Source organism: Strigops habroptila, chromosome 1, assembly GCF_004027225.2.
Source record: "Strigops habroptila isolate Jane chromosome 1, bStrHab1.2.pri, whole genome shotgun sequence".
NCBI classification, from domain to species: domain Eukaryota; kingdom Metazoa; phylum Chordata; class Aves; order Psittaciformes; family Psittacidae; genus Strigops; species Strigops habroptila.
Genome location: NC_044277.2, coordinates 37669450 through 37696673, shown reverse-complemented (window position 1 = coordinate 37696673; position 27224 = coordinate 37669450). Strand labels below are relative to the sequence as shown.

The window sequence follows — 27224 nt, the reverse complement described above, 5'->3', positions numbered from 1 at the left end:
AGCCTTCCAGTATCTGAAGGGGGCCTATGAGGATGCTGGAGAGGGACTGTAGCGATAGGACAAGGGGTAATGGGTTCAAACTTAAACAGGGGAAGTTCAGGTTACATACAGGGAAGAAGCTCTTTACTGTGAGGGTGGTGAGGCACTGGAACAGGTTGCCCAAAGAAGTGGTAAATGCTCCATCCTTGGCAGTGTTCAAGGCCAGGTTGGACAGAGCCTTGGGCACCATGGTCTTAAAGTGAGGCATCCCTGCCCATGGCAGGGGGGTTGGAACTAGATGATCTTAAGGTCCTTTCCAGTCGTAACCATTGTATGATTCTATGTGCAACTTCTATGCAGTCACTTCTATCTGTTCCTTGTAGCAAGTAGCTGAGCTTGGTTAGGTCCTACTTTGCAAGACTGATAAAGTGCAGTTATAACAAACTTGTATATATGTATTTAAAAAGTCAGGTTTGGCTAATAGCCTGTGTTCTTTTGGTTTTTTCGTCTTTGAAATAGCTTGTCCCCCTTGGGAGGGGGGAAGAAGTTGGAGGGGGGGAGCAGAGATCAACTTTTCAGATGAAAAATGCTTAAAGTAATATTGATACGGGGGGAAAAAAAAAAAGCTGTGGAGTATAATCCTGAATGCTTCACCATGCTTTATTGGCCTTCTAGATCTCATCCAGAATAACACTGGTAAAATAGCCAGTGAATTATATACATATATGATTTCTTATTATTTTATGTATAATATATATGTATAATAAATATAGTGGAGTTTGTTTATAGAAACTCAGTTTTCTTCTGTTTAGAATGAAAGCGAATTCAGTTTGTGTTGTCTATTGGTGAATATAAGTACAAATTCCTTATGGCAGAGGAGTTGGAACTAGATGATCTTAAGGTCCTTTCCAACCCTAACTATTCTATGATTGCTGTATGGAAGTTTCTATCTTTGGTGAAGAGCAGATAACGTTTTCCACCCTTTCCCCAGTTATCTGTTCAGGAAGCAATGATGTATAAGTTTCATCATGGGTAAATGAGACACAATTAAAAATGTTACAGTATTTTCAGGATTTAGATAGCTAACTTTTTGTCAGGGTCCGTTTGGAGAAAACCCCAGTGTCGGACCCTGTTTTGTTCGTTATCCCAAGAGTGAAATTAAGATGCAGATGAGGTCAAGTACCGTAACTGATCAGTTGGTTTATTATAAAAAGACAATTATTATAAAAAATGGAAATTATTGTAATAAAGGGAATAGCAATAGGACGGATTGGAAAAAAGAATGGAAATGAAGCAAGAATTCAGGGTGCAGAGAGAGAGAAAGAGAGAATCGCCACCGTGGATCCAGCAGTGTCCCAGGGATCCGTCTCAGTGGTGAGAGTTCTCCAGGGTTCGTAGTCTGTATCAGAGCAGAGTGTCCCCTAAGAGTCTGTAGTTGTCAGAGGTGGGTGTCCTCGTGGAGGTGTCCTTTTGGAGTTGTCCCCATGAAGGTACCCACGGAGATCATTAGTGTAGAGTGTCCTGATGGAGTTGTCCTCATGGCGATGCCTTGTGCAGGGTGTCCCTCAGGGTCAATAGTAGTCATAGGTGGAGAGTATCCTCACAGAGGTGTCCTCCTTGGTGATTACCTTTTCCCTCTTTTATAATGAGTTGGGGGGAGTACCTCTGTTATTACTCCTCGTGGACCAGTTTCACTGGTCTTGCAGCCAGCTCTTTAACTGCTGCAGCAATTCTGGGGATAATGGACAGCAATTCCTCACACCATTCCTCGAGGTAATGGACAGAAAAGTCTTATCTCAGCTCTTTCCCCCTCATCCCTCAGGCAATGGATGGTGGAGTCCCAGTTCAGCTCCTCACACCCTTCTCCCAGGCAATGGATATTGGAGTCTTATCTCAACTCCTGCCACCCATCTCTGAGACAATGAGTTGGTGGAACTGCATTTCAGCTTCTCACACCAATCTTTGAGACAATGGACAGTCTCAAATTTCAGATCAGACTCTCACACTTTTTAAAGTGATTCCTGTGAGAACTCACAATTCTTACATTCTTGTGAGGTCTGCTAGAACCTCTGAAGTCTTGGTTGACAATGATTAATTTACACAGGGAGAAGAACAGTTTCATGTGTTAGGGTGGAATTTACGAAGGTGAAACAGGCAATCTTAGTGTGGTAGGCTAAGTCCGCATCATGTATGATTTTATTTGGGTAATACATGGAATAGAATGGTAACAATAACTTGTCTGTTGTCCATTTAAGAAGAAAATGCTTTACACATCTACCATGTGCTTAAGCTAGTCACACCAAAAAGTTGTGGAGCTTAGTGGACCTTCTGGATAGGGAGCCAAGTATTGCACTAAAAACTTGGATCTTTACTATTCCTTGGTGCATTCTTGTCGTGGTTTAAGCCCAGCTGGTAACTCAGAACCACGCAGCCGCTCGCTCACTCCCCCTCTGTTCTTCCTCCCCCCGCTCCCGGAGGGATGGGGAGGAGAATCAGAAGAATGTAACTCCCACGGGTTAAGATAAGAGCAGTCCAGTAACTAAGGTATAATACAAAACCACTGCTGCTACCACCAATGATAATAATGATAAGGGAAATAACAAGGGGAGAGGATACAATTGCTCACCAGCCGCCGGCCGATACCCAGCCCGACCCGAGCAGCGATCTGGGCTTTCCAGGTGTATAAACCTCCCGGTTTATATACTGGGTATGACGTGCTGTGGTATGGAATACCCCTTTGGCCAGTTTGGGTCAGGTGTCCTGTCTCTGCTTCCTCCTGGCTTCCCCTCCTCCCTGGCAAAGCATGAGACTGAGAAAGTCCTTGGTTGGAATAAACATTACTTAGCAACAACTAAAAACATTGGTGTTATCAGCGTTGTTCCCAGGCTGAAAGTTAAAAAACACGGCACTGCACCAGCTACTAAGAAGGAGAAAAATGACTGCTATAGCTGAACCCAGGACAATTCTATATAGTGGCCTATAAGAAAGATGGAGAGAGATTTTTTTTTTCAGCAGGGCCTGTTGCGATAGGACGAGGGATAATGGTGTTAAGCTGAAAGAGGAGAGATTCAGGCTGGATGTGAGGAAAAAATTCTTTGCAATGAGGGTGGTAAAACACTGGCACAGGTTGCCCAGAGAGGTGATGGATGTGCCGTCCCTGGAGACATTCAAGGCCAGGCTGGATGTGGTTCTGGGCAGCCTGGTCTAGTTGAAGATGTCCCTGCTCATTGGAGCGGAGTTGGGCTAGATGACCTTTGAAGGTCCCTTCCAACCCAGACCACTCTGATTCTATGATTCTAACAGGTTGGTTGTATTCTGTTACCATAGCTCACATCGAGATGCAGTTGTACTCTTGGCCAAGTACATATGCTAGTGTATTCTAATTGTGTCAAAACTATTAAATATATTTGCTATCTTATGTAACTTTTTCCACTGGAATGGCTAAGTTAAAGTGTTTTCTCAAACTGAAGTAACTGGTTATTCTGGAAGATAAGGATGCTTTCTGAAGACTGGCCATGTCTAAACTTGTTGTGTCACTGTTCTTGTTGAGTGACAACCTAGATCAAGTTCTCTTTAAATTCAAGAAGAGCTTATATTGAGAAAAGTACAGTAACTGTGAGAAGAGAGGTTCTCCATACACTAATTTTGTAGGTAGGGCTGAAGGGTAGCTTGTGTTTGATAAATATTTCGTTCTTGCTTTTCATGACTTTAAATCAGGGTAATTTCCTGTTGCTCTGCATACAGACTTTTTTTCCGCATTAATATTAGTATTTCTTAATTGTGTGTTATATTTGAACTATGCTAAAGCTTCTGTTATTAAATACTGAAGTAAATGTTTCTTCTAACAACTGTCAGGTGCTAGATAGCACTTCCACAAACATGAGCATGGGGAGCTCAAGGTCTGCAATTACAAATATTTATTTTCCAGAATTGTGTTCTTTTGAGCATGTTCTTTTAAGTGCTGATACTTCTCTGTGAAAACTACGTAATTTATGTAGGATCTCTGAAGTTTTTCACCAGTGCATATGAAGATGACTCTTGCATCCTGTAGCTGTTTTGACAAGCATTATTTATCAAGTACAGAGGAAATTGATTAACTGTGTTGCAGAATTATGTAAAATTGAATTCAGAGCCATTTTCTGTTTTCTCATAATAAAATGATTACTGAGAGAATTCCATCTGAAGACTGTTGAAAGCTGGCTGCAGTTTATGATATAATGGATAAAATCTGCATCCTTGGCCTTCCAACAACCTTTACACCAGCAGATGGTGGGCGTAAAGATGTCATTCATCATTTATTTACAATGGGCTTTATTTATTCCAGTGTCAACAGCTGCCCCAGGGAGCAGGTTATTGAATTCAAATGTGAAGCTCTGGGTTATTTGCTTCCTTTCAAATTTGTCTTCAGAGCTTAGTTGCTAGGAGTCCATTCTGTGCTCTAATAATGATTCATGTATTGTGAAGCCATTCAGTAAATTGGGTTGTCAGGGATTGCCAAAAAAGGTTTAGAGGTCTTGTTCCGACTTTTTTTTAAACAGCACTGTGCTCTAGTTGGTGTCGTCTTATGTGACTTCTCTTGCCAGTGTTAGAGACTTTGTCCCCTCCCTGATTTCCCCTCCATACACTTCCTTGTCTCTATCCTCTCAGAAGTAAAATTCTATGATTCTGTTTTTCTGAGTTTGCAGTTTTCAGCACCAAAAAAAAAAAAATAGATATGAAATAATACACCTTTGTTTTCTACAGGCAGGGCAGGAGTCCTTCCGCTCCATTACAAGGTCATACTACAGAGGGGCAGCAGGGGCTTTACTAGTGTATGACATCACAAGGTGAGAATACCGAGGAGGTATAAATTATATGTCTTTGTAGAATTGTGCTGTAGTGTATTGCACTGTTAAATGTCTAATTTAGTTTGGCTTTTTGTATAGGTACTTGTAATCTAATTTATTGCCAACTTTCCTTTAGTGTTCAAAATCAAGATATAGTCTATGTAACCTATGTACTTCTAACTTTCCCTGTATAGCGGTTGAGGAAAAAGTATATCTAAAGTCTCAGGAAGAATGAAACAAAATATTTTTAATAAACTATTGGACCGTGAACCTCTGGATTACTTTTATTGAGAAAGAGCTTAAAATATTTCATTAATTCCTTTCTAGTGTTTTTATTACCGTGAACTATAATTTTTCTTTAATTCTAGCAGATTTTTTACTGAGGTGCCATTCTGCAAAGGAGTGAAATAGTAAAACATCAAAGTTTGGTTACATAAAACTGCCATGAAACTTTTACCATTGCTGTGTTTATGAGGTTTAGAAAATATAGGTCTTAGTGTGATTCCCCCCCCCCCCCCCCCCATTTTTGGTAGTAGCTGTTCAGGAGGGACAAAAGCTTTTCCTGCTATAGTGAATAAAGTCTCTGTACAACTTGTTATCTGCAAAACTGTGCGTACTGCGCCTGGCTTATGAAAATGTTCAGGCTTCAAAATCCTATTAGGATGCGTGGATCCCTTTGTGGACCTTGGGTCTTGTTGCCAAATTAAGCAACAACTTTTACTAGAGATTTCCTAGATGGTTTTCCTTTTGTTCCTTGTTTAAATATCAGGAAGCAACATATTCTTTCCATTGGATTTCCAGCAAATGAATCTTTGATTCATAAATAGATGGTTTTACTCTTGTGAAATCTTAAACATGCTTTACAAGCATGTGATTTAATATTTAGTGTACACGTTCTGTAAAATCTGTAATATGTCATACTTGTGTACTTTAAAAGACTTTGCTGCTAAATTCATTGTTCAGTTTATAAACTCTCAGGAAATAGTCAACCATTTTGTGCCTTCAGTAGAATAAATATTACTATTTGAGTGATTATTTGTACTGTTATTGGAATTGTTTGAAGCTGTTTGGGACTTTTAAAATTCTGTTCAGCAGATTTTATATGTATATAAAATTACAGATTCTTATAGTTAAAAGAATCCTCTTTACTCTTTGTAGCAAACATGTTTTCAATTACTTTTTAGGCAGAGTTCATTAATGCTCCTTGTTTCCTAATTTTTTGTTCAACTGTTCTCCCTGTCACAAGGGGATTACTAGCTTTTGTCCCTGGAGCATGTGTACTAATAAATGAGTTGATTACTCAAGTAGAGAAGCTGACTAACAGAAAGGAAGGAGATTTCTTGAAATACTGCTATTAATTTTCATTCTCTTCCATACTTAGGAGGGACACTTTCAACCACTTGACAACTTGGTTAGAAGATGCTCGTCAGCATTCCAATTCCAACATGGTTATAATGCTTATTGGAAATAAAAGGTAAAATTTAACCAGTTATGATTTTGTCAGTGGTAAAGATTTATGACTTCTGGATTTCAGCTTTTGTGTTTTCTTCTTTGTAGGCAGAATGTTAACTTTAAATTACTTTCAACCATTAGGTAGTTCTGGGGTGAATCTAAAACCTTTCCTTTTCTAATTAGACTGATACAGTGTGCAGCACATGTGGATCAACTACCTCATGTTCTGAGTACCTTTTTTAGAAGTTATTTTATTTTAAAAGGATCAACTGTGAATGTATGAAGTCATGGAATATAGGAATTTTTCTCTTTTTTTTTTACATCTGGAACCACCATTAGAAGCACCTAGATCTCTCCCTTATAAATAGAGTATGACTCCTAATTGCAGGTCTTCTAAAGTGCTATAGTTTTTGGTTAAGAATCACAGCAGAGAAAGTGTCATTAAAAGAGAAAAGTAACCCATACTACAGGATTCACTTCAAATTTTAAGTCTGCTTCATTATTTCTATATTTTAGCTGGGGTTGAGGGCAGAGAATACTTTTCTGCCATTTCTTGGCTGTTCTTTAGACACTGGGTGATGAAAATACAACTAGAAGTTCTGGAAGTGTGTTACCCAGTTTGTAAATGACTAATTACTCATCTATACTGTCCAAATTTCTAAAATGGTTCTCTATTGATGCTGAGACTTTGATTTGTATTGAAGGGCTTTATAAAAACACATCAGTGAATACATTTTCTCTATAGTTTTTTCTAGTTCTTGATCCAGTGAACTGTAGCATCATGTCTAGATTTTTTTTTTTTTTCCCCAGAATGTAGGATTTTTCCAAATATCAAAAACATCATCTCAGAATTTAAAAACTCATTAGTTATGGGCCTTTACCTAATTGACCTTAACTTGTCTTCATGCCTTGGCAATTCTTGGAAGGTAAAGATGCCAGTTGAAATAATGGTTGATATGCAGGTCCCTTAAATTTTAATGAATAGCCAGATCATTTCTTAGATATTACTGAGAAACAGCCTCGTGGTAAAGAGAGACTGGTTTTGCTACTCCGGCCTGTTCACCTCTTATTTTTTTCTTCACCCTTCTTCTCCTTTCTGTTTTCCTCCCTCTGTTCCCTGAGAAACATCTTAAGCATTAAGTACTTGTGAAGCTTGACCATATTTTTTACATGATCTGGAAAATTACTAATGACATTCTTTTAAATTGAGGAATGTGGTAAGCACAGTCTTCACAAATTAATATAGAAATGTAATCTCTTTCTTTAAATGAAGAGATTACATTACAGGTAAGCCTGTGATGTCCCTGATTCACTGTTTTTATGGTTATGTGAGTAAAATAAGGCACTGAGAGAAACAGTAAAGTGTACTGTTTACTTGAAATAAGTATTACATAAGTTTGCATACTTAGTTGACATCTGTAACTATTCCTGATTATTCTTAGCTGTTAAACTAAATTTTTTGTCTTGCATTCTGCTGATGTAGAGTAACGCTGTCACATGATTGTAAGTTATAATATGCTACTTGTAGCTAGTTCAGTAATTCCTGGTTGCAACTAGGTTTTACTCAAACAAATATACTTAAACCATGTATTTTAAGTTACAGATTAAGGTGCCACGTGAAGTAAAACTTCTTTAAGAAGTTTTTCAAAGGGGATTATTTTCAAGCCTTAAACAGAAGGATGGGAAGAAAACGCCTTCAATTATATTGCATTATCCTGAAAGTATTACAGGAGTTCTTATGGCAGGGCATACTACTAGAGATGGATGGAAGGAAGAAAGTGTATACTAGCATAATATTTTTAAAGGAATAAATTTTGCTCTTATGAGTACCAAAAGTGCACTTGATATACTTTTTGTAGTATTGACTTATTGCTGGATTTGAAATGCGTCGAAAATTTAATCTGAAATATAATAGCTATTTTTTGAAAACATTATAAATACTAGTGTTAAAACATGACAAATACTGTACTTAATCTTCTTTCCAGAACAAAACATAGCTATATTGATCTAGTAAGACCAAATGCTTCGAATTATTGGAATGGAGAGAGGAAGACATCTGTGGTTAGTAAGAAGCAGTTAAAGCTCCGTAAGAATATGTTTAGATATCAGTAGTGAGTTTTGACTGGGTTATCACTGCAGTTTTCGATGCAGCTGCACTATTTCAAGTTGAAAGGGTTGTTTATTTCTCTTTTACCATGGAGATAACACTGTAGTGAATCAAGGTTTTAAATAAGATATTTTTGAGTGTAGCATGGTAGTAGCAAATAAAGGCATTACTCAAATTCAAAATACAATGTCAGATAGCTACTTCAGGGACACGAGAATGAACGCCTTGTTAAGATATCTTAAGCCTGAGGCTGAGATACTGGGAACGCTTACATATAATTAACTTCAACTTTAAAATTGTTTTGAGAAGACATTTCTTGTATCTTTATCTTCAAATGTTCCATGTTTAAATGATGTGTTGAATTGTCTTGACTCTGTAACTTACCTGAGCTAGCATGTACTTGTAAAAATAACTAGAACTTGCTTTGCTGCAAAATAGATGCCACAGTGAGTATTGCTGATTTTTAATATATGTATAATTACAAGAATGGCAGCACTGAAGCCCAGTATGATAGTTCTAACTGGTGTTCTAGCTGCAAATTAAACCTCTGTATTTGCAGGCTGTTTAGTTTAAAAATGTGTACCTGAGAAGATATTTTTTACACGCACAGCTTAAATGAAACTTTATTTTAATATATATTTTATTTATTACTTATGTATAAGTATAGCATTGTTATTGCTCAAGATGTAATATACTTACAAAGAAAGACAAACTGTGTACTCCTTGTTTCTAAAGAAGCTTTAAAAAGTAAGAGTGAAATACTTAGATGTCTATATGACTTACAGAAGCAGATTTCTCTTTAGTTGTCCAGTCCAAGAAGGGGTTTATTTAACTTTCATCTAAGCAGGAAACAAGAAATTGTGTAACTTCAAATTTTTCTGCTGTTAGAGGGCCAGGCTTGGAGTTTCAAAACCTAAATGCTAGGTTGTTGGGAGAGAACAGCTACTATAGTTCAAAATAACTTAGTTTTCCTTTTAAGTCTTTTTATTAGAACAGAAATTGACTGTATGAAGTTTTGTAACTGAATAGAAAATTATTTTTAACATCATTAGCAAATTATTTATAAAACTCCCTTATCAGTTCAGGTTTACAGTGTGGATTGGTAGATAACATTATATTAGGGAAGAGTGATATTTACTTAAAATGACAATGTCTACAGTTAGCATTCAGGGAATAGCTACATAAATATACACACATCCTGTTCAAAGCCATTTCATTAAGTCTTTTATAAGATCTATGTCAGCTAGGATTGATAGCTCAAGCAAGGGTGATATCTGTGGCTATTTCATATATTGTAAGTGCAAGGCTTATAGTAATTGCACTTTATGCAAGGGCTTGAATAGATATTCATATGTATGTAAGTTCTAATGGGTGCTCTTGGCTTATAAGCATGTCTCTGAACAATAATATTTATATGGGCCGGTTAGACCATGCAGGTAACATTTTTTTCCACCTTAGTGATCTAGAATCCAGACGAGAAGTCAAGAAAGAAGAAGGTGAAGCATTTGCACGAGAGCACGGACTTATCTTCATGGAGACATCTGCCAAAACTGCTTCCAATGTAGAGGAGGTAACTTTGCTAAACACTACCATTTTAGTAAAACAGTTGTTTTGAATCATACTTTGTTATTTGTACATATATTATACCTCTAGGTTTTGGATTCCTTAACTTGAATTAACTACTCTTTAATTTGTGTTATGAGAAGGACACTGTCTACATTTTACCTGATCGCATAGCACTAATTATATTGTTGAGAGTCTAGTAATTAATATATTTGGGGAGGGGTGTTCAAAATATTCGATCAGAGAAATGGCTACTTCCATGTGCCCTGAAATCTAGACTAGAATAGATTTACTAGTCCAAAGCAAGGCAAGCTATTGGTATCCTTGGCAGATGTCAATCTAGCTAGTTCTAAAGACCTCAAATATTTCACAGGATCTTCAGAGCAATCTATTGCAGTGCTTTAGTATTTGTATTGTTGTCATCTTTCTCCTCCGCTACCTAGCAGGAATCTTCTGCAATTCACGCACTCAATTTCTTTTGCTGTCCTCTACAGAGCTGCTGAAGAGATCATTGTCTTGATTGCTGTAGTCCATGTATTTAAATAAGTTTTTCAGTCTTTGCTACTTTAAAAAACTTGAGTCTTTCAAAGTCTTGCTTATAGTTCATATTTCTGGACGCATATGAGTACTTACATATCTCACCTTCATTTACTTCATGCCTTTCAAAGGTGGTTGTGGTGGGCCGATCTCAGCCAGCAGCTAAGTGCCCGTACAGCTGCTTGCTCATTCAGCATGTCCAGTGAGATGGGAGAAAGAACTAGAAGGGCCAAAGTGAGGAAAAACTCAGGGGTTGAGATAAAGAGTTTAATAAATGAAGGAGAGAGGTGGGGGAAGAGTGATGGAAAGGCAGTCATAGCTTCCCACAAGCAGATTGATTCCCAGCCAGTCTCTGAGCAACAGTTAGTTTGGAAAGACCACTCTTCATTTTTTGTTGTTGAGCATGATGTCATATAATACGAAATGTCCCTTAGACCAATTCTGATCAGATATCCTGGCTGTGGATGCCCCCCACCTGCCAGATTTTGCCTACCCTAAGCCTAATCACTGGGGAAGGCAGAGTAAGAAACAGAAGACCTTGACAATCTGTAAGCATTGCTCAGCAGTAGGTAAAACATTGGTGTGTTATCCACACTGGTTTAGTCACAGTTACAAAACACAGAACTATGGCAGGCTGCTGTAGAGAAAACTAACTCCATCCTAGCCAAACACAGTACAGTGGTAGACTGAGAGCTCCAGCTGAGAGGTTAGTGCTATGTAAAGCAGAAAGGTTGCTTGACATGTCTTTCCAGCCCATATTCAGTTCATACATCTCCACTTACTAATTTTTTTATAATAGCATGATACTGTTCAGTTGCTTATACTTCATAATCTGCCCTTACTTGTATCCAGAATTGTCCTAAATGCAAAATGGTGGGTAACCAATGAGGTGTTCTTTTAGTGCGAAAGCCTTCTACTTTTGAAATACTTTTTTAAACTGTAGTAAGAGTTACAAACAGCTTTCACTGACTTTATTCTGGCTTGTTACTACCTGATGCTAACATTAGCACCCCTCTGTGTCAAAACAGTACCTGCTAGTGAATGAGTTGTCCAGTACCTAATGCATCTCTGATTATCAGGAGGAAAATGAGCATGACACTCATTGTCAAAAAAGTTCAAATAGAATCCTCTCCTTATGATGATACGAGTGAGTTACTGCGTACATGTACTATCTAATTCTGATGGAAAAGGTTCAGGATATAATTGCTGTTAGTGACAATCAAATGCATTCCTTAAATGGTATTCTCAGTCAACACTAAAATAGGCGGCTTGATCTAGAATAGTTACAGCTGAAGGAGCAAAATCTTAATCTTTGAGCCAGTAAAAATAAGTGAGGAGAAATAGTAGATATGGTAGGTAGAAAACCTAATTTTCTGAACAAAGAGGCCATTATCATTTTAATGCGGGTTCTGGATTGTTCAGTATCAAAAAGATAGAAGGGAATGAGAAAACAAATCATGTGGAATGGGCAGCATTTGAGGAAAGAACGAGAAGTATGCAAAACAGAAGTAAAACTAACAAGGCTTCAGTACCGGACTTCAGAACTGGGAGGAAAATACAATTTTGTGACTGCCTTAGAATGTAGAAACTAAACAGAACAAAATTTGAGGTAATTCAGCTAAAATGAGATTAAATTTTAAGCAGAAGAAATCTGGCCCTCTGTCTACAAATGTTATGTGTGTGGGTTTTTATCTCATTATAGAGCTGGTTTTCAAACTTCACTTTCTGAATCTGAGGAAAAAGTACTCATGGCAAAAGAATCTAGACTGTTAAGGGTCTAGAAATAAATCATCTTGGATTGTTCATAGACAGCCTTCCTCAAATCACTTGAATCCTGTAGTCCTCTGTAATCTAGCTCAGTACGTGGAAGCAGTGTATGTCATAAACATACATGGCTGCTTGAAACACTAGACACCAGAAATTTAGTTAGTTATTTATTTTAACAAAAATGCTTTAATACATGTTTTTAGAGTAGAAAATGAGGTAAACACATCTTTTTTGGGATGGCTGCTTATACCAGTAATTTCTGAAGGAGTAAGGGAAGCTTCTCAGGCAGTTCTAAAAATCCTCTGAGGTAATTTTTTGTGGGGAAAAGAATAAAAATAAAAATTCAGAAGTATTCTGAATTAAATGACTCTGCTTTGTAAAAGTGCAAGGTTACAAGTTACATTAATTCTTACGTATCTTTTGATTGACATCAGTAAGTTTCAACACTTGTCCAGCTTGTGTCCTGTAGCTGTAAAAAACCCAATAGGGAGTGCATTTTACCCATTCTAATTATTCTTGAGACACTGTTGCTGTATAGGTGACTGTATTGTTCTCAGTCCCACACAGTTAGTGGGTTATCTAACAACATTCCACATTTTCTGAGAGGCTGCTGTGGTAGGAGCATTGCCTTGTGTACTATCAAGTTTGTCCTATTACCTTGGGAAGCTTAGGCTGCTTACCACAGGAGCATTTCTGCAGCATCCAGTTCAAGGTCTGGCATGCATTTTTTAACTTAATACTGACTGTAGTCTATGTCCAGACTTAATACCTGGCCCTGCTGTAATAGGGCTAGTAACTGCTTGGCTCCTGTACCCTGAATTCTTGCCACCGGGGAATTCGGGAGGTGCAGTGTGTCAGTACACACTTGTGGCACTACCCAAGTGAACAGACATCTGCATCATAAAGCACAAGCAGATAGCCATAAAAGTCTTGTGGTCCTAATCATAGCAATTCAGTGTAAAGACTACTTGCATTTCATGCAGATGTAATGCTGAAACATGGCAGCATATGAGTGTGTCCTGTGTTGTACTAGAAACAGTTATGTGGCCAGAGGAGACTTTTTTTCCCCGTAATGGATTTCTTGTTTCTAATTGAAAATAGATGTTTCTCCGACAAGAGTGACAAGACAAGCCTCTAGACTTTGTTTTGATCAGTTTGGTATTGTTTCTGACCCAACTTTATCTCGCCTTGCATCACAAATGACTGTTGTAGATGTTTGCAAGTTCACGGTGAATTCTTTACCCGTTTATATGAACAAATCAGCTTCTGTCACTAATGTTATTCAAGCTGTTTCCCTTGTTTAAACCAAATTTCCACCACTGCATAATGCCCTCGTCAGTCTGTAGCAGCACATTGACCCGTTCAATGCTTGGATCTTAAGACAGTTTAAAAATGTTCATTGTGTTCTTCAGGATTATGTCTTGTAACCTATGTCTTTAATAGAAATGTTTAGCAGGGGAGAATATCCTGTTAGCTGTTTATCTTGTGTGAGGCTGTTAGGGGATGTTTATACCCTGTTTGCACAATAGGTAATTGATAGTTGGGAGCAGGAAGTAGATATAGGCTCTTCCTTTGTAGTAGCTTGTGGAGACTTCTAAGAATTCAGTGTGGCCACTGAGTTAAAGCATCGTGTTTGTTACAGAATGGGATTGGGTGAGAAGAGTTTCTGAATCGTTGGGAGGATAGAAGGATTATGGGGGGGAAGGCTAAGTGCAGGGTTATAATTTGACTGCAGTGCAAAGCCAGTTATACTAGTCTCATCAGCAGTATCTTATGTATTTCAATAGAGGTTTTTTGTTGTTGTTGATTTCCTTTTAGCCTCTCTATAAAGCCATCAAGATAGCCAGCTATGAAAACAACTGAATTTTTGTAGTTTGTTTCCTCAGTGATTTCTAAGCTATATCACTAGTGCATTTCTCTCCTTAGAATTCTGTTTAAAACTTTGCCTGTGTTTTGGAGTGTTCAGTAATGTAGTGCACTCTGAGTGTGGCTGTTGGCTTTCTCCCAGTAGAATGCATAGTTAAATTTGACCTGAAACATTGAACTTGTTTTTAATTCATGGTGAAAGGAATCTAGTGCTAACTTTTAGACTCTTGGTGGTTATATCTGTTCTGCTTTCTTGGCTTGTGGATGGGGGATGTGCATTCTGAATTACTGTTTGCAGAATTCAATGTCACTTATGTTTGGAGTTTTTTCTATGAAAACACTGTGGTGCCTACCAGCAGGCTTTCCACTTGTATACACTTAAGTCTGAGGTCTAAACCCCAGGCATGTTTGCACTTGTTTTAATCATAACATCAGTTACTTTCTGACCTTGCATTAAAACTGCACGGAACTTTTATTTGCAAGAGACATTAACAATTTTATCACGTTTGGTTTTTCATTGGTAGTTCAACAACATTATATGACTGTTAATTGTAGTCTTATCTGAAATGTGCAGTTCAGAGCTTGTTAAGTGCTTTCTGCTTGAGCAGTGTCTTAACTGTAGAGGCAGAGCAGAATCCACTCAGGTGACCAGGCAGTTTCCTACAGCACACAGTACTTACCTTTGTGTCCCTGGAGTATCATTTGTTTGAATCCACTTACATGCACTGGTTCTCAAGAAGTAAAGATACCTGCCTGTATTTGGGAAACTGGAATAACTTTGCCCATTCTTCTTGCACTCCAGGCTGCTACTTTTTAGTAATTGTTAATGTGATCAACCTTAAGCAAAAGAGTTTTTTGGATACTGGTCAAACCAGTGCTAGACACCATCGCTGTTCAGAAGCAGATCTCATTTGGGTTGCACAAATGTATCACTGATTCCTGATGTGGGAATTGGTTCTAGTAAGTTGTTTCCCATGTGGAGGGGATTATATAGCCCTGTGCCAAGCTTTCAACTTTTAAGAGTATGGTCTGTGTTATTCCAAGTTGTCTGCACATAAATAGAATGCAATAATGGATTCATTATTTAGGATTAAATCTGAATAGCGGTTTTGACTGAGCAATGGAGCACTTCTGCTACATGTAGCTGGATGGTCATTCAATGGTTTTGTTTCAGCTGTAACTTAATTTTCTCTTCAGGCAACTTCTTTCATAATTTTGCTTAAATGGATAATGCATATTCAAAATCCCTGTAGCTTCAATAGCGGTACTACTCAGTCACAGACAAGGAAAGGAAGATGGCCTCTGTAATATTCTGAAGGGCAAAAATGAAAATCTCATGGGAAGATGTGATTCTTAACAGCTGCTAAACTCGAACTGATCTTTTAGAAGCATTTTTTCTTTCCTCTCCACACTCTCCCTAAACACAACTACTTGTTAGTAGTAAAGTGACACACAAGATGTAATCTGACTAGAACTTGCAAGAGAGCAGGATTTCTAATTCATGAGTCTAGGAAAAAAAAGGTTTATCTTGTGTCAAAGCCAGTATTCCTTCAAGTTGCTCAAAAATCAAAGTTGTGTGACTTTTCAGCTGTGTGAAGCTGGCACTTCCGCCAGTTTCTTCCATGAGAAAAGAGGTGAAGCTCATGTGGTTCAGCTATGGGCAAGAGAAGGGACAGGACACCTGGCTCCAGTGAAGACTCACAGCTCTTACCTCCTTGTGGCAAACCCTTGAAATGTGCCCCATCTGTGCAGTAAGGCACACTGCCTCTGCCATGGTTCTTGAGAGCATCCCAAAGTATCATCAGAATAAAAAGCCTCAGTTAATCAAAGGTCTCATGTGTTTTAGAAGACAAGGAAAAGTATGATATGGCCACCTGCCTGAGCTGTAGATTCTGCTAGAGATGGATTCTTAGTTCTGGGTTTACCAGCATCTTTTTTCCTCAAGTGCTCTGTCCTTCATAACTGTTTAACAGCAGCTGCGACTTTTCAGGATGCTCTGAGCTCTAGCTTCCCAGTAAGCTTGTCAGAAAGATTGCATTTCAGTGGGTACATGTAAAATTGCTGTCAATTTTGTTTTGTGACTGTTCACTTTCAAAAATAAGGCTACGGATGGGTTGGGGTGCTTTTTGGGGTGTAGGTTGATTATATAGAACCTTCCTACTGCTTGAAAATTAACCCCTCTGTATCCCCTGTAGTGTCCTAGGCTGCTTTGTGAAGGATCATTTAGTTGTAAAAAATATTTGTTTTACTGGGCATAAGACAGCTGCTCAGCGCTTTGGGATCTCACTCTACTAAGTGGCCGTCCAGCACCTCTTATACACTGGGATGGTGAATGTTCTAGAGGTAAATCCATTTGTGGTCCATATTATTACCGTTTTCAAATGCTTTTTTTTAATATTAATCTAACTATTGTATCTCACTGCTAAAAGATAAGAGAGGAAATTGGGAAGGCAGAGGAAATTCTAGGTGTTGAATGACTGCAGAGGTGAGGCTCATGCTTTAGAATTCGTAAGATATTTAACCTTTAAGCATTCCTCATTTGATTGTAAGAAAGCTTCTAGAAATGATGACTAGATTTGTGTCTCAAAGCGCTAAATTTAACTTGAATATTGCCGCCAGAGGGCAGCGTGTTCCACGAGCTGGCAGCGCAGAACCGGCTCTCCTCTGATTTTAAATAAAGACAAACTCACGAAATCCGAGTTTTGAAAAGTATCAGTGATTCATTTACAGGTTTTTCCTGTTATGCTCAGCTTGTAGTTAAGTCCTCAAATACTTGCCACACCACTAGCCTTCCGAGAAAGAGTAGTGATATTATTAACATCTGCCAAGTGAAAACTAAATGTAGCTGTTCTGTAACTCACATTCTGGTGCCCTTAGCTTATTATTACTCCTGCAGACAGCTTCCAAAAGACAGAGGTATCAGGAACTTACTCCCTTCTTGTGTTGTTTTTTAGTAATTACAGAATTCACTTTTCCTGTTTCTGTCTCAAGGGTAGTAATCCAACATTACGTGTTTATTTTGTCTGATAAAATAGATGTTGGAGTTGATTTAATTCTACATTCTGTGAGTTTAGGACTAATTTATCTTAAATACAGTATATGTACTGTTTGGTAGTTAGGGTTTTGGTTTTTGGGTTGCTTAGGGTATTTTTGAAGTGAGCATTGTGAGACTTCCGGATTCCCATGTGTATATAATCTAGGAAACTCCTTATACCAATCATCTAAGGTGGTATTATTATACTGGTATATATTGTGACTCAGAAATGTCCTTTGTTAGCTTTGCAGCAGTTGCAGGTGTGACACAGCAACCAGATCACATCTTACAAGACTCGCTTTCCCACTTGTACTTGTAATTTTCCACAGCAGGGTATTACTATTATTTGAGAACCTAGTTATAATGTGAACACAATTTAAAAACATGTTATATTAAAAACAAATCACTGAATAACTTGTATACGACCATTTTTAATGCTGTGGTACAGATACATTCTGTAATCTCATACATAAAAGCATCAGTGATTTGTGATTTAGAAAGATTAAAACCGAGAGTGAAGTATAAATACAGACATTTTCCTGAAGTTACATTGTTTCTTTCCCTGAAATCTGGAATGTATAGTTGGAAGCCTAACTGGTTTCACAAAAGTCTCTCTTTTCCTTCTGCGAGTAATGGAGGTAACTATGTACTAGGGCCTTGCCATCTTTCAGGTGACTGAGTATAAATCCAGATTGAATCTGGTACTGCCTCTCCTGGGGTGGTGAAATAAACCTGGACCTGAGCTGATTTGGGGTGGAAGTGCTCAAGTATCTTCGTATAGTATTTTAGTAACAGCAGCATTAGGGGGAATGCACAGTGCAACCGCAGTAGGCTTGGTAGGCAGCCAGCTGAGTCCATGTGGGCTTACTGGTCGAGGTCTTGTCTTGTGTAGAAGTGGCTGAACTGCACCTGGATCCAAGTTGGCCTGTGAAGTGCTACAGCTGTGTTCTTGCAGCCCCCTGCATGTGGTCTAATAAATCCAAACTGGATTTGAGGGGAAACCGCTCTGTCTTTCTGCATCCATGGCTCAGCTAATCTGCAAATAGGATAAACTGCCCATAAATAATTGAGAGTTTATAGTATACTGCATGTTCCAGATAAGAGTTAGAACATGCAGTATTAAAAGAGGTTTTTAGAAGTCGTCAATTATACAGAGTTCACCTTCTTGCTAATTGGGACACTAGCATGCAGTGCCAAAATCTGATACGGTATTCTTAAAGCGAATAGACTGCTGTTCTCAGTGAAGTTCTCAGGTGGTTATTTTGAGTCCGCTTGCACTTTGAAGCATAAGCTAACTTAAAACACATGGATGCAAGAAACAAATGGAAGTCCCAAGGGATGTAAGTCTCTTTTCATGGCTGATTAGTAGTAACTTTTCAGAATCCATACCAACTGAAGAAAGCATAAGGTAGACTTATTATGTGTTATACTCTTGTCAAACCATTGTTTTCAAATAGGAATTGCTTATATGTGACCCAGTGCAGCCTGGCATTTTGCCACACAGAATAACAGTACGTGCTGTTTTAACACTAATACGTGGTGCACCAAAATCACTGATGGGAATGTGCTAGTCAGATTATGTCTTTTCAAGACGACTGAAATGGTAGGCCTGAGATGAATGGAGTATTTGGGGGTTTCAGATCAGTAGTTTCTTAGGCAATATGTTTAATATTAAAGTAGACTTTACTGAACTCAGTATTACTGTGGTTTTGCTTTGTACAATACATGTGTAGTAACTGTGTTGGGAGGGGGTGTTGACTGTGTGTAATCACACTGTGTTTTACTGTTTGGTTTTTTTTTTGAGGCTAGGGGCGCTCCTGCATGATCTGTTCCTGAGGGTAGCTTCCAGAAGATATTTTATACTCAGTTGTTAGTTTGGAGTGTGTGAAAAGCCTGTTTTTGTTGGTCTAAAGTAATTCTTACAGATCTAATAGAATTAATTTACAAGCGCCTGGGTGTACTTAGCCGACATCATCTAGAATTGTTCCAAGTGCCAATTGTTAAGTGCTTGTTTACATGAAGTTATCATAACGCATTTTTAAGACTTGAAGTTCTGTTTAATGTCCTACTGAAGCAGAAGCAAGGAAGCATCCTCACAGATTCCAGCTGTGTGAATTTCCAAAGTTAGTGACTTCTACCTTTCAGTAGGGCCATGTATGAGGCCATTACAATAATTGGTGTGTTATCAGAAACCAAGATAAGTTTGAATTCTTTTCCTTACATTGAAAACTTCAATTTCTGAGGAATTTGAATCAATTCGTAGTTGGCCAGAAGCCAATTTTTCTCCTCAACTCTAACACGTGTTTGAAAAACGAACTCGCTTCCTAAGTGCCTTGTGAATCTGCAATGATTAATTCTTCTCATTATTTTGCTGCAAATTCTCATGACCCTCTGTGATGATTCGATCACCCACTTAGAGTTTATGCATATTCATATCTTTCCGCTCCTGCTGCAGTCGTTCAAGTCTCCTTCACTGGCTGTGGTGTGTGCTTGGTGCAGTAATTGAGCTGCAGTAGATTGATTACTCTGGGGAGCTGTAAGGCCTTTAAAGGTGAAAACATATCAGTCCTGTTAATTAGGAAACAAAGCTCTGGTGGCAAGTTCAGCAGTCAAATGCTTCCAGTGTAGAAATGAGGAAAGGTATGATTTGTTCCTCTCCATGAACCCTGTTTACTTTTTTATATTTGAATTAGATCTGTATTTGCTGTAATGGGCTTGTGCAGAAGATAGGCTATCTTGTACGATTGCATGGTGTCGGTATTTTAAAGCAAAAAGAGCTATATGTTTGATATCGATTGCAATTATTAGCTGCTGTTAATCACCTCTTAAATTATACATTATTTTAGGCATTACTTGACCTATAAAGTTAAATGAGAGATGAAGAATGGAATAATTGATTGTAAACTTTAACCAAAAACATTTATAATGTTCACTTTCCCAGACCTGAATGTCAAAGTCTTTTCTCTGAATTAAAACAATAGATTTTTCAGAAATCATGATAAAACCGGGGCCTCTCCTTTCTACTGTTAAGATGCCTATTGCCTATCATGTGCAAGATTAATTAAAGAGAATACATTCTGAAAATTAGGTGAATATTAAACGATAGCATACGGTTTCATCCAGCAGACAGCATCCTTACATCATCATTGTAAGTACCCTGTGGTTTTATGTTGCTAAGCACTCTAATCTAGAGTGGCCTATTACGAAGATATTAAGGGTAGGGGAAACCATCTGCCACACAATCTATCCATAAGGGTCAGACATAAATAATTTAAAAGTAATTTATATATCTTAAAAACCATTTTTTCCCTGTAATTACTGGACAACAGATTGTAGAATACAGATGTTACGAAAATGCCACTGTTTTTGTAAACAGCGTGTGATCCATTGCTACTCTGGGGTAGGTTTTAGGATGCCGTTGTCATACCTGTTCCTGCTGAGGTCAGGAAGAAAAGTCTCGCTGAAACAACTGCACATGAGATTGGATTTCAATTAGTCCATCTTGCACCAAAGGAGATTACATTCATTGTGTTTGTGGTTTTTTTCCCCCCTCTATTTTAGGCATTTATTAACACTGCAAAGGAGATCTACGAGAAAATCCAGGAAGGAGTTTTTGACATTAATAATGAGGTAAGTTTTAGTACTCTGAACAATTTTGTTTGGTTTTTTTTAAATGTACAAAATTCATCTTCCCTAGAAGGCTGGACAGTAAAACATTTGTTTCGTTTGGATGTTGAATTGTCTGCTATTGTGATAAAAATGGATTAAAATAAGTGACCCTATCCATCCATGAAGCATCACAAAATAATATAAATCCCCAAAAGAGAAGAAAATCCACTTTCATTCACTTCTCCATATGGTGTCATCTGTTTTCAAAGATAATTTTCCACTATGTAAATGGGGGACCATGTTGATATGCCAGATGCACTCCATGAGCTGTCCAGTGCAGGGGAGGGATTGCTTTGAGAGTTACATAAAAGACTTTTGAAATGTTCCTGGTTTAGGTGGCTGGATTCAGTGGGGAATGAAAGATTAGCTGGTTTGCCTATGCACATTACTGAAATTACAGATTATCAGGGCTGTCTCTTCTTTTGTTGGGGGGGGGGGGGGGGAGGTGGAGCAGGGCAGCACTTCTCCAATGCAAGAGGCTAGAAAGACCTATAATGTTTCTCTTGAATTTTGATACCATGCTGTTGAAAATCAGGAGCAGTTAGGAGCGAGGTTCATGGCTGTGGAAAAAAGAGATTCTAATTCAGTAGCAGTAAATGGAAATACTGGGATTGTATAGAAATGTTAGGATCATACAAGCTCTCTGCTAACCTTCACATAAGAAACCCACACCACACAAAGTTTAAATTTGACAGTGTGAAGTGTTCAGTCCTTTCCAATGCACAAAGGTGTTTTCTTATTCTGCGTGTCCTTAAATATTGTTGCTGAGGTGCTTAGTGAAACCACATGTGAAAATGTGCACCTCCACTCTCTGCTCTCTATCTGTTCTGTGAATAGGTGCATTCTCTGTCAGGGACTGCGAGTCTGACGCTTCTGTTAAGCATTATAGTCCTTGCAGAATTGTTCAAAGAGTAGTTGAGGGAGCTGGCAGGACTCAAATAGCGTCACCTCTTCCTGCTTAATGTATTTCAACAGCAGAAAACTTAGACTATTAAAAGTATTGCTCTATGACTTCAGAGAGGAATTAATGAGTAACTTCAGTAGCATGCAAACTATTTGCATTAGGAAACTTGTAGCTAACTAAGATTTAAATAGTAATCCTTCAAAGACACTAACTCTGACTGGAAAATGTGTGTGTATATGTGGTGTTTTGGTGAAACGCTTTTTAAATTCAATTCAGTAGTGAAAACTTTAACATTTCCTTTAACGTTTTTCCTAAAGAAAATGCACTCCGTAGTGGAATATAAATTGGACAGCAATCAGAGAGTCTGAAAAAGCATGCTCATTGTATCTGTCGAGTTTCATATAGTAGCTGACTGCTTTACTGTGCCTTATGGAGCTTTGATTGCAATATGCTGTCAAGAGCCAACAGTCCGTGCTACTGACTTGGCTTTACGCCAAGTCTGGCTCCTTGATTCCTCAAGAAGTTGCTATCAGCCCAGAGGGGGCAAAACCAATGAGCCATAGGGCATGCTTTTTATTAAAGAGGAGTCAAAGAGCGAAAAGAAACCACATCAGCTGCTGTCAATACTGAGCTAGTGCCAGAAACCCGAAGGCTACCACTGTTGCAGAACAACTGCCAAGCGCTATAAATCTGAGATTTACTGTGACGCAAAGTTTCCTTAAGAGCTTAATTTCTGAAGCTACTGTATTACTTTTCTCAAAGTGCTGTATTTTTAGGTAAAATCCACTTGAGGGAGTGAGGGTTAAGATATAAGTGTGATTTTGATGAATGAAAGAGCTACGCTGTGTGTGGGTTCTTGGCAAGTAGCCATGTCTTTCGGGATCATAGAAATTATTGATGACACAGAACACTCGTATGCCCTTAGCCTCTACAGCTGATTCAACACAGAAAGAAATGCTGTCTAGAGAGGAAAAGTTTTATATTAACCTATTAAACTAATGGAGGTTTTGGTGAGAGGGGAGAGGTTACACATTCCTAGCAAACGCTGTGTGTTTTTAAAGCCTTATTCCAAGTAGTATTCAAAGACAATTTTGGCTCCGTGGTTTTGTGTTTAGAGTTTAAGCTATGGAGTTTAACACAGATAAAATTTAAATGAGAAGGAAAGCATCTTCCTTTAAATTATATTCAATTGCTAAACACATGTTGCTAAATATATATATATTATACATAATTTGCTGTATTTATTGCATACATTTAGTTGTGGCTGCCCCATCCCTGGCAGTGTTCAAGGTCAGGTTAGATGGGGCTTTGAGCAACCTGGTTTAGTGGAAGGTGTCCCTGCCCATGGCAGGGGGGGTTGGACCTAGATGAGCTTTAAGATCCCTTCCAACCCAAACCATTCTGTGATTCTATGATTACAAGAACTTGCTATATGATCTAAAAAGAAAAAAAAAACCCCAACTTTTCAAGTATATTAGTGTTCTAAAATAATTACACTGTGTGTTATGTTTCATTTCAGGCAAACGGCATAAAAATTGGCCCTCAACATGCTGCTACCAATGCAACGCTTGCAGGCAATCAGGGAGGACAACAAGCTGGAGGAGGCTGCTGTTGAGCCCGTGTTTACTTTCTAGCTGCCTGGATGGGGCCTACTAACTTGTTTGTTCACCCCTCCCTCCCCCCGCCCCGCTCGCCTCCACTTCAGTTCAACTGAGACATGAAACTTGTAAGTTGGTTTCCTGTTGCAGAAGACTTTATCCTTCAAATTCTTGTATAACTTTGAATAAATGGTTAATGTTCACTTAAAGACAGATTTTGGAGATTGTATTCATATCTATTTACATTTGATTTCTAGGTCAATTGATGTGATTATTTTTGTTAAATGTTGTCTTGTGCCCTTGACTACGAACTGAATTGTATTAAACACTACAAAGTCATCTGAGTATTTTAATCAGTTTGTGTAGTTAGGTTTCCCACCTCCTGCGGTTACCTAATGTTTAATATTGTAGAGCTGTCCTCAAGTTTTTTGTCAATTTTCAAGGCTATAAAGAGAAGCGGAAGGACTCTTTTAATTCTGTATTTATCACTTTCTGTATATATAGTTTAATAACCTGCTTGGGTGTACTTGCCAAGCTAGAATTCTTTAATGCATTTGCATAAATTCTATACTACTTAGAGCTTGAAAACTACAGAAGCATCAATAGAAATTGCTTGGACGCTAAATTTTAAGCCTTTTTGACATTGTTAGCATGTTCATCCTCCCCCTTCATTATCCTGAAGTCCAAGAGAAATGCTTAATGTATATTACTAGAGGCTACATACGTGCTATCTATTTTAATGCCAAATGTTTGCTGTTTGTCCACAATTTCCACAGCACCTCTTCAGAAATGGATTAGCTGTTTGCCTTAACAAATACTATAGGTAAAAACAGAGTATGAATGAAAAGTGGAGGAGCAGTTGATAAATTTAAAATGGCATATTATAAAAAAAAGTTAATCTTTTCTTAATGTTTTTTCTTGTTTACCATTAATTTCTAGGTATATTTTTCATGCAAGGACAGTTTTTTCAACCTAAATGTACAGTGGTTGTGTAAAGTTTTCTTTTAGTGGCAACTTGTAATCCTAAGTATATGGTAAGCATCTTGTCTATTGTGAAGAGGGTGTGAAAATAAAATCTGCCAGTTTGGAAATCTTGATGAAAATCAAACCTAGAAACGCTTTGGTACTTATTATGGTGGTGGTTGGGGGCAGGGGTATGTTTTGCCTCACATGAAAGCATTGCAACAGTGCAAAACAAAATCCTGTGTTTAAGTGTTTCTTTGTTAAAGTACAGAATATTCATGTCACTTTTCCTACAAATGAGGGAACAACTGAGTTTCCATCCCATCCTACCTAAATAAATCGCAGCTAAAAGGGTGACACTAATGCTAGGCCATGCTTCATGTATTGGGGGGAAAAAAGGGGACAGGGCAGGCAGGAAATGACTGCAAAACTTTTGTCTTACTGGACCAGTACTGACTGCAAGCCAACCCTGGCGGACATGGATCCTCATGTCATCCATCTTGTCAGAACTTTAATACCGAAAGTGAATAAACTTCAGCCTGACCGGTGTAACACAGCAGTGGTTCTGAGATTAAATCAAGTTTAAAAACCATGTGGAACCTTTTGTTTGTATCTGGGGGAAGGGACAACCAATAAGGATTTATTGCTGGTTTCAGCTCTTTCCTACACGTTTAGGAGCATTATAAGCAATGCAATGTAATTGTTCTCAACTATTTAAACCTTTAAATATTTACTCCATTTATGTATTTTCAATTGTTAACTGTTTATTATATGAAGTTTGCATCTATAAAACGCACTGTTTCATTGGAAGTATGAAAACTGTGTTGCATTACAGTAAAACCATATGACTGAATTGCATCAATGCTGGGGGAAAAATGGCCTGGAGTAACTAGATCTTCACAAGAACAAGTACTTGCTTGAATTAACTGCTCAAAGAGTTTTTGCAACTGGCAATTCAGTTCTGCAAGACTGCTTGAGACGAGATGGGAGAAAGCCATTGAGCAGCCTCAGATCCGTTACAAATGGGATGAAATTTCTCTTAGCTGTAAAATTGCCCCCATTAAGGGAGTAGAGGAGGGGAATTTGTACCCTGTCCTGAGAAGAACACAAATGCATCCTGTTTTAAGTGGTGATGATTTACAAAGCTAAAGCTTCTGACAGCTACTCAACTTCTGAAAGCATGGAAGATGTATAGAATTGACCAGGAATCTAGGACTATCGTAGCAGAGCCATCAGTGCTCTTTTTTTTTTTTTTTGGGGGGTGGGTGAGGAGCAGGGGGAATATGCTGCGACTTACTACAGCCACATGTGCATATTGGCGGTTGGTCCTGGCTTACATGCCAGTCTTATACTGCACATTATGTTAAGAATCTGGTGCTCTCAAAGAAGAGCTAGAACAAAACTGAAGTTCCCTCACATTCTGGCTGGCCTTTTGTCTCAAGCTTTGCACATACATAATCCGTTTGTTGCCTACTAGAAATCTGGGGGGGGTTTGTGGGTTTTTTGAGGACCCCCTGATGCTATTTTATCGTATTAGAATTTGAAAATTGCATAGCACAGAACCTAGCAGGAGGGTTTATTTCTAGAGCATGTGCTTTGCAAGGTTATGCTTTCACAGGTTTCAGTTTTACTTGTATGTGATTGATAACTTGCCGAGCTTTCATGTTTGAATTCCAGTTGGCTTTTATTGGTTGTATTTCCATAACCAAAGAATTAAAACGTTTAATTGTTCCCCAGCAACTTGTACAACTGGTAAATGTGATAACGTAAAACTCCTGGTACTGGTAAAATTGTACCAAGATGCGGTGTCCCTGTACTCCCAGTTAAGCAAATGGCATAAACCATAGTTACTTACAGAAAAGTAAATCTGGAGTCACAAATCCTCTAACCATGACTTAAGACTTGTCTCTCATTTCTACTTAAAATTAGAAGCTCTGGGAATTTTGGCAGTCATTTAAGAAAGATTAACACTCCCCCTCAGTCTTATACCTGTGTGTTTCTGTTGACTTCAGTCATTCTGATTTATTCTTGTGCAAGATCTGACTCTGCAGTGACTTATGGTAAATGACTGCCAAAACATTTACTGGTAGGCTAAAATAACAAGAGACTGGCTGAAGCCCTGACAGGCAGTGAGTGCCCTGTTCCAGAGATGTCTCCTTGTCCCTGTATTACACTTTATTGTGACACTTGGTTCATTGTGGTGTTGACTAGTTGAAGAGCCTTCAACTGCAGTATCTATATATTGGTGGAGTTAGAAGGGCACAGACTGGTTTTAGGCTAAGTGGCATACATTTAAGTTGGAAAAGGTATTTCTGCTTTACAAGTTTGCCTGTGACTGCTAGAGCATTAAATCTGTGCTTGGGAAGAAAGGAAAAACTTACCAGGCTTGAGGTTACAGTTCAACTAAATCTGAGTGGAAAAAAGGGTGTATTAATACAACTTGGAAATATCAAAGATTATACTGGGCATTAAAAGTTTGTTTGTTTCTTCAAGTAATGATTCTAAATCAGGGCACCTGAACATGCCTACATTTTTCTCAGAGTTGTTACCAGTAGAGTATTGCTTTTGTAAATGCTGATGCCCAAGATGGTGATTCCTCTTGATGGACTGTTCTTTTGACACTACTGATTGTCATACAGCTTTCTTCTTAGGTGTTTTGTTTGGTGTCTTTGGGTTGGGGGGGTGAGGGGGTGGGGGGGTGGTGGTGTTGGCTTTGGGGTTTTCTTCCTCCTAAATCAAGTTTCTCTCATGTATTATCTCTTTTTTGTCCAGTCTATTCTGGTATTCTTTCATTCAAACTGAATCTGGTGAGCAAAGCACTGCTCTCCATCTCTATTGCTCCACATCTTTTACACCTACACGTAAGGGAGTTTGCCCACCATGGGGCATTTGCTTTGGGGATGGAAGTGTGGGGCATAGGGAGAGAGGGATGTACTGTGCCCCATCCCTGGAGGTTTTC

At 38.4% G+C, this 27224-nt stretch overlaps 1 protein-coding gene across 1 annotated transcript in view; it reads left to right on the top strand.

Annotated features, from left to right (window-relative positions):
- Positions 1-26159, top strand: part of RAB2A (RAB2A, member RAS oncogene family) — a 49896-nt gene extending 23737 nt beyond the window's left edge. The window contains exons 5-9 of the mRNA XM_030511350.1: positions 4723-4805; positions 6187-6279; positions 9823-9934; positions 20693-20761; positions 23224-26159. Of these exons, the coding sequence (XP_030367210.1) occupies positions 4723-4805; positions 6187-6279; positions 9823-9934; positions 20693-20761; positions 23224-23319 (453 nt within the window). The 3' untranslated portion in view covers positions 23320-26159. The remainder of the gene's footprint in view (positions 1-4722; positions 4806-6186; positions 6280-9822; positions 9935-20692; positions 20762-23223) is intronic.
- Positions 26160-27224: the final 1065 nt, after the last annotated feature.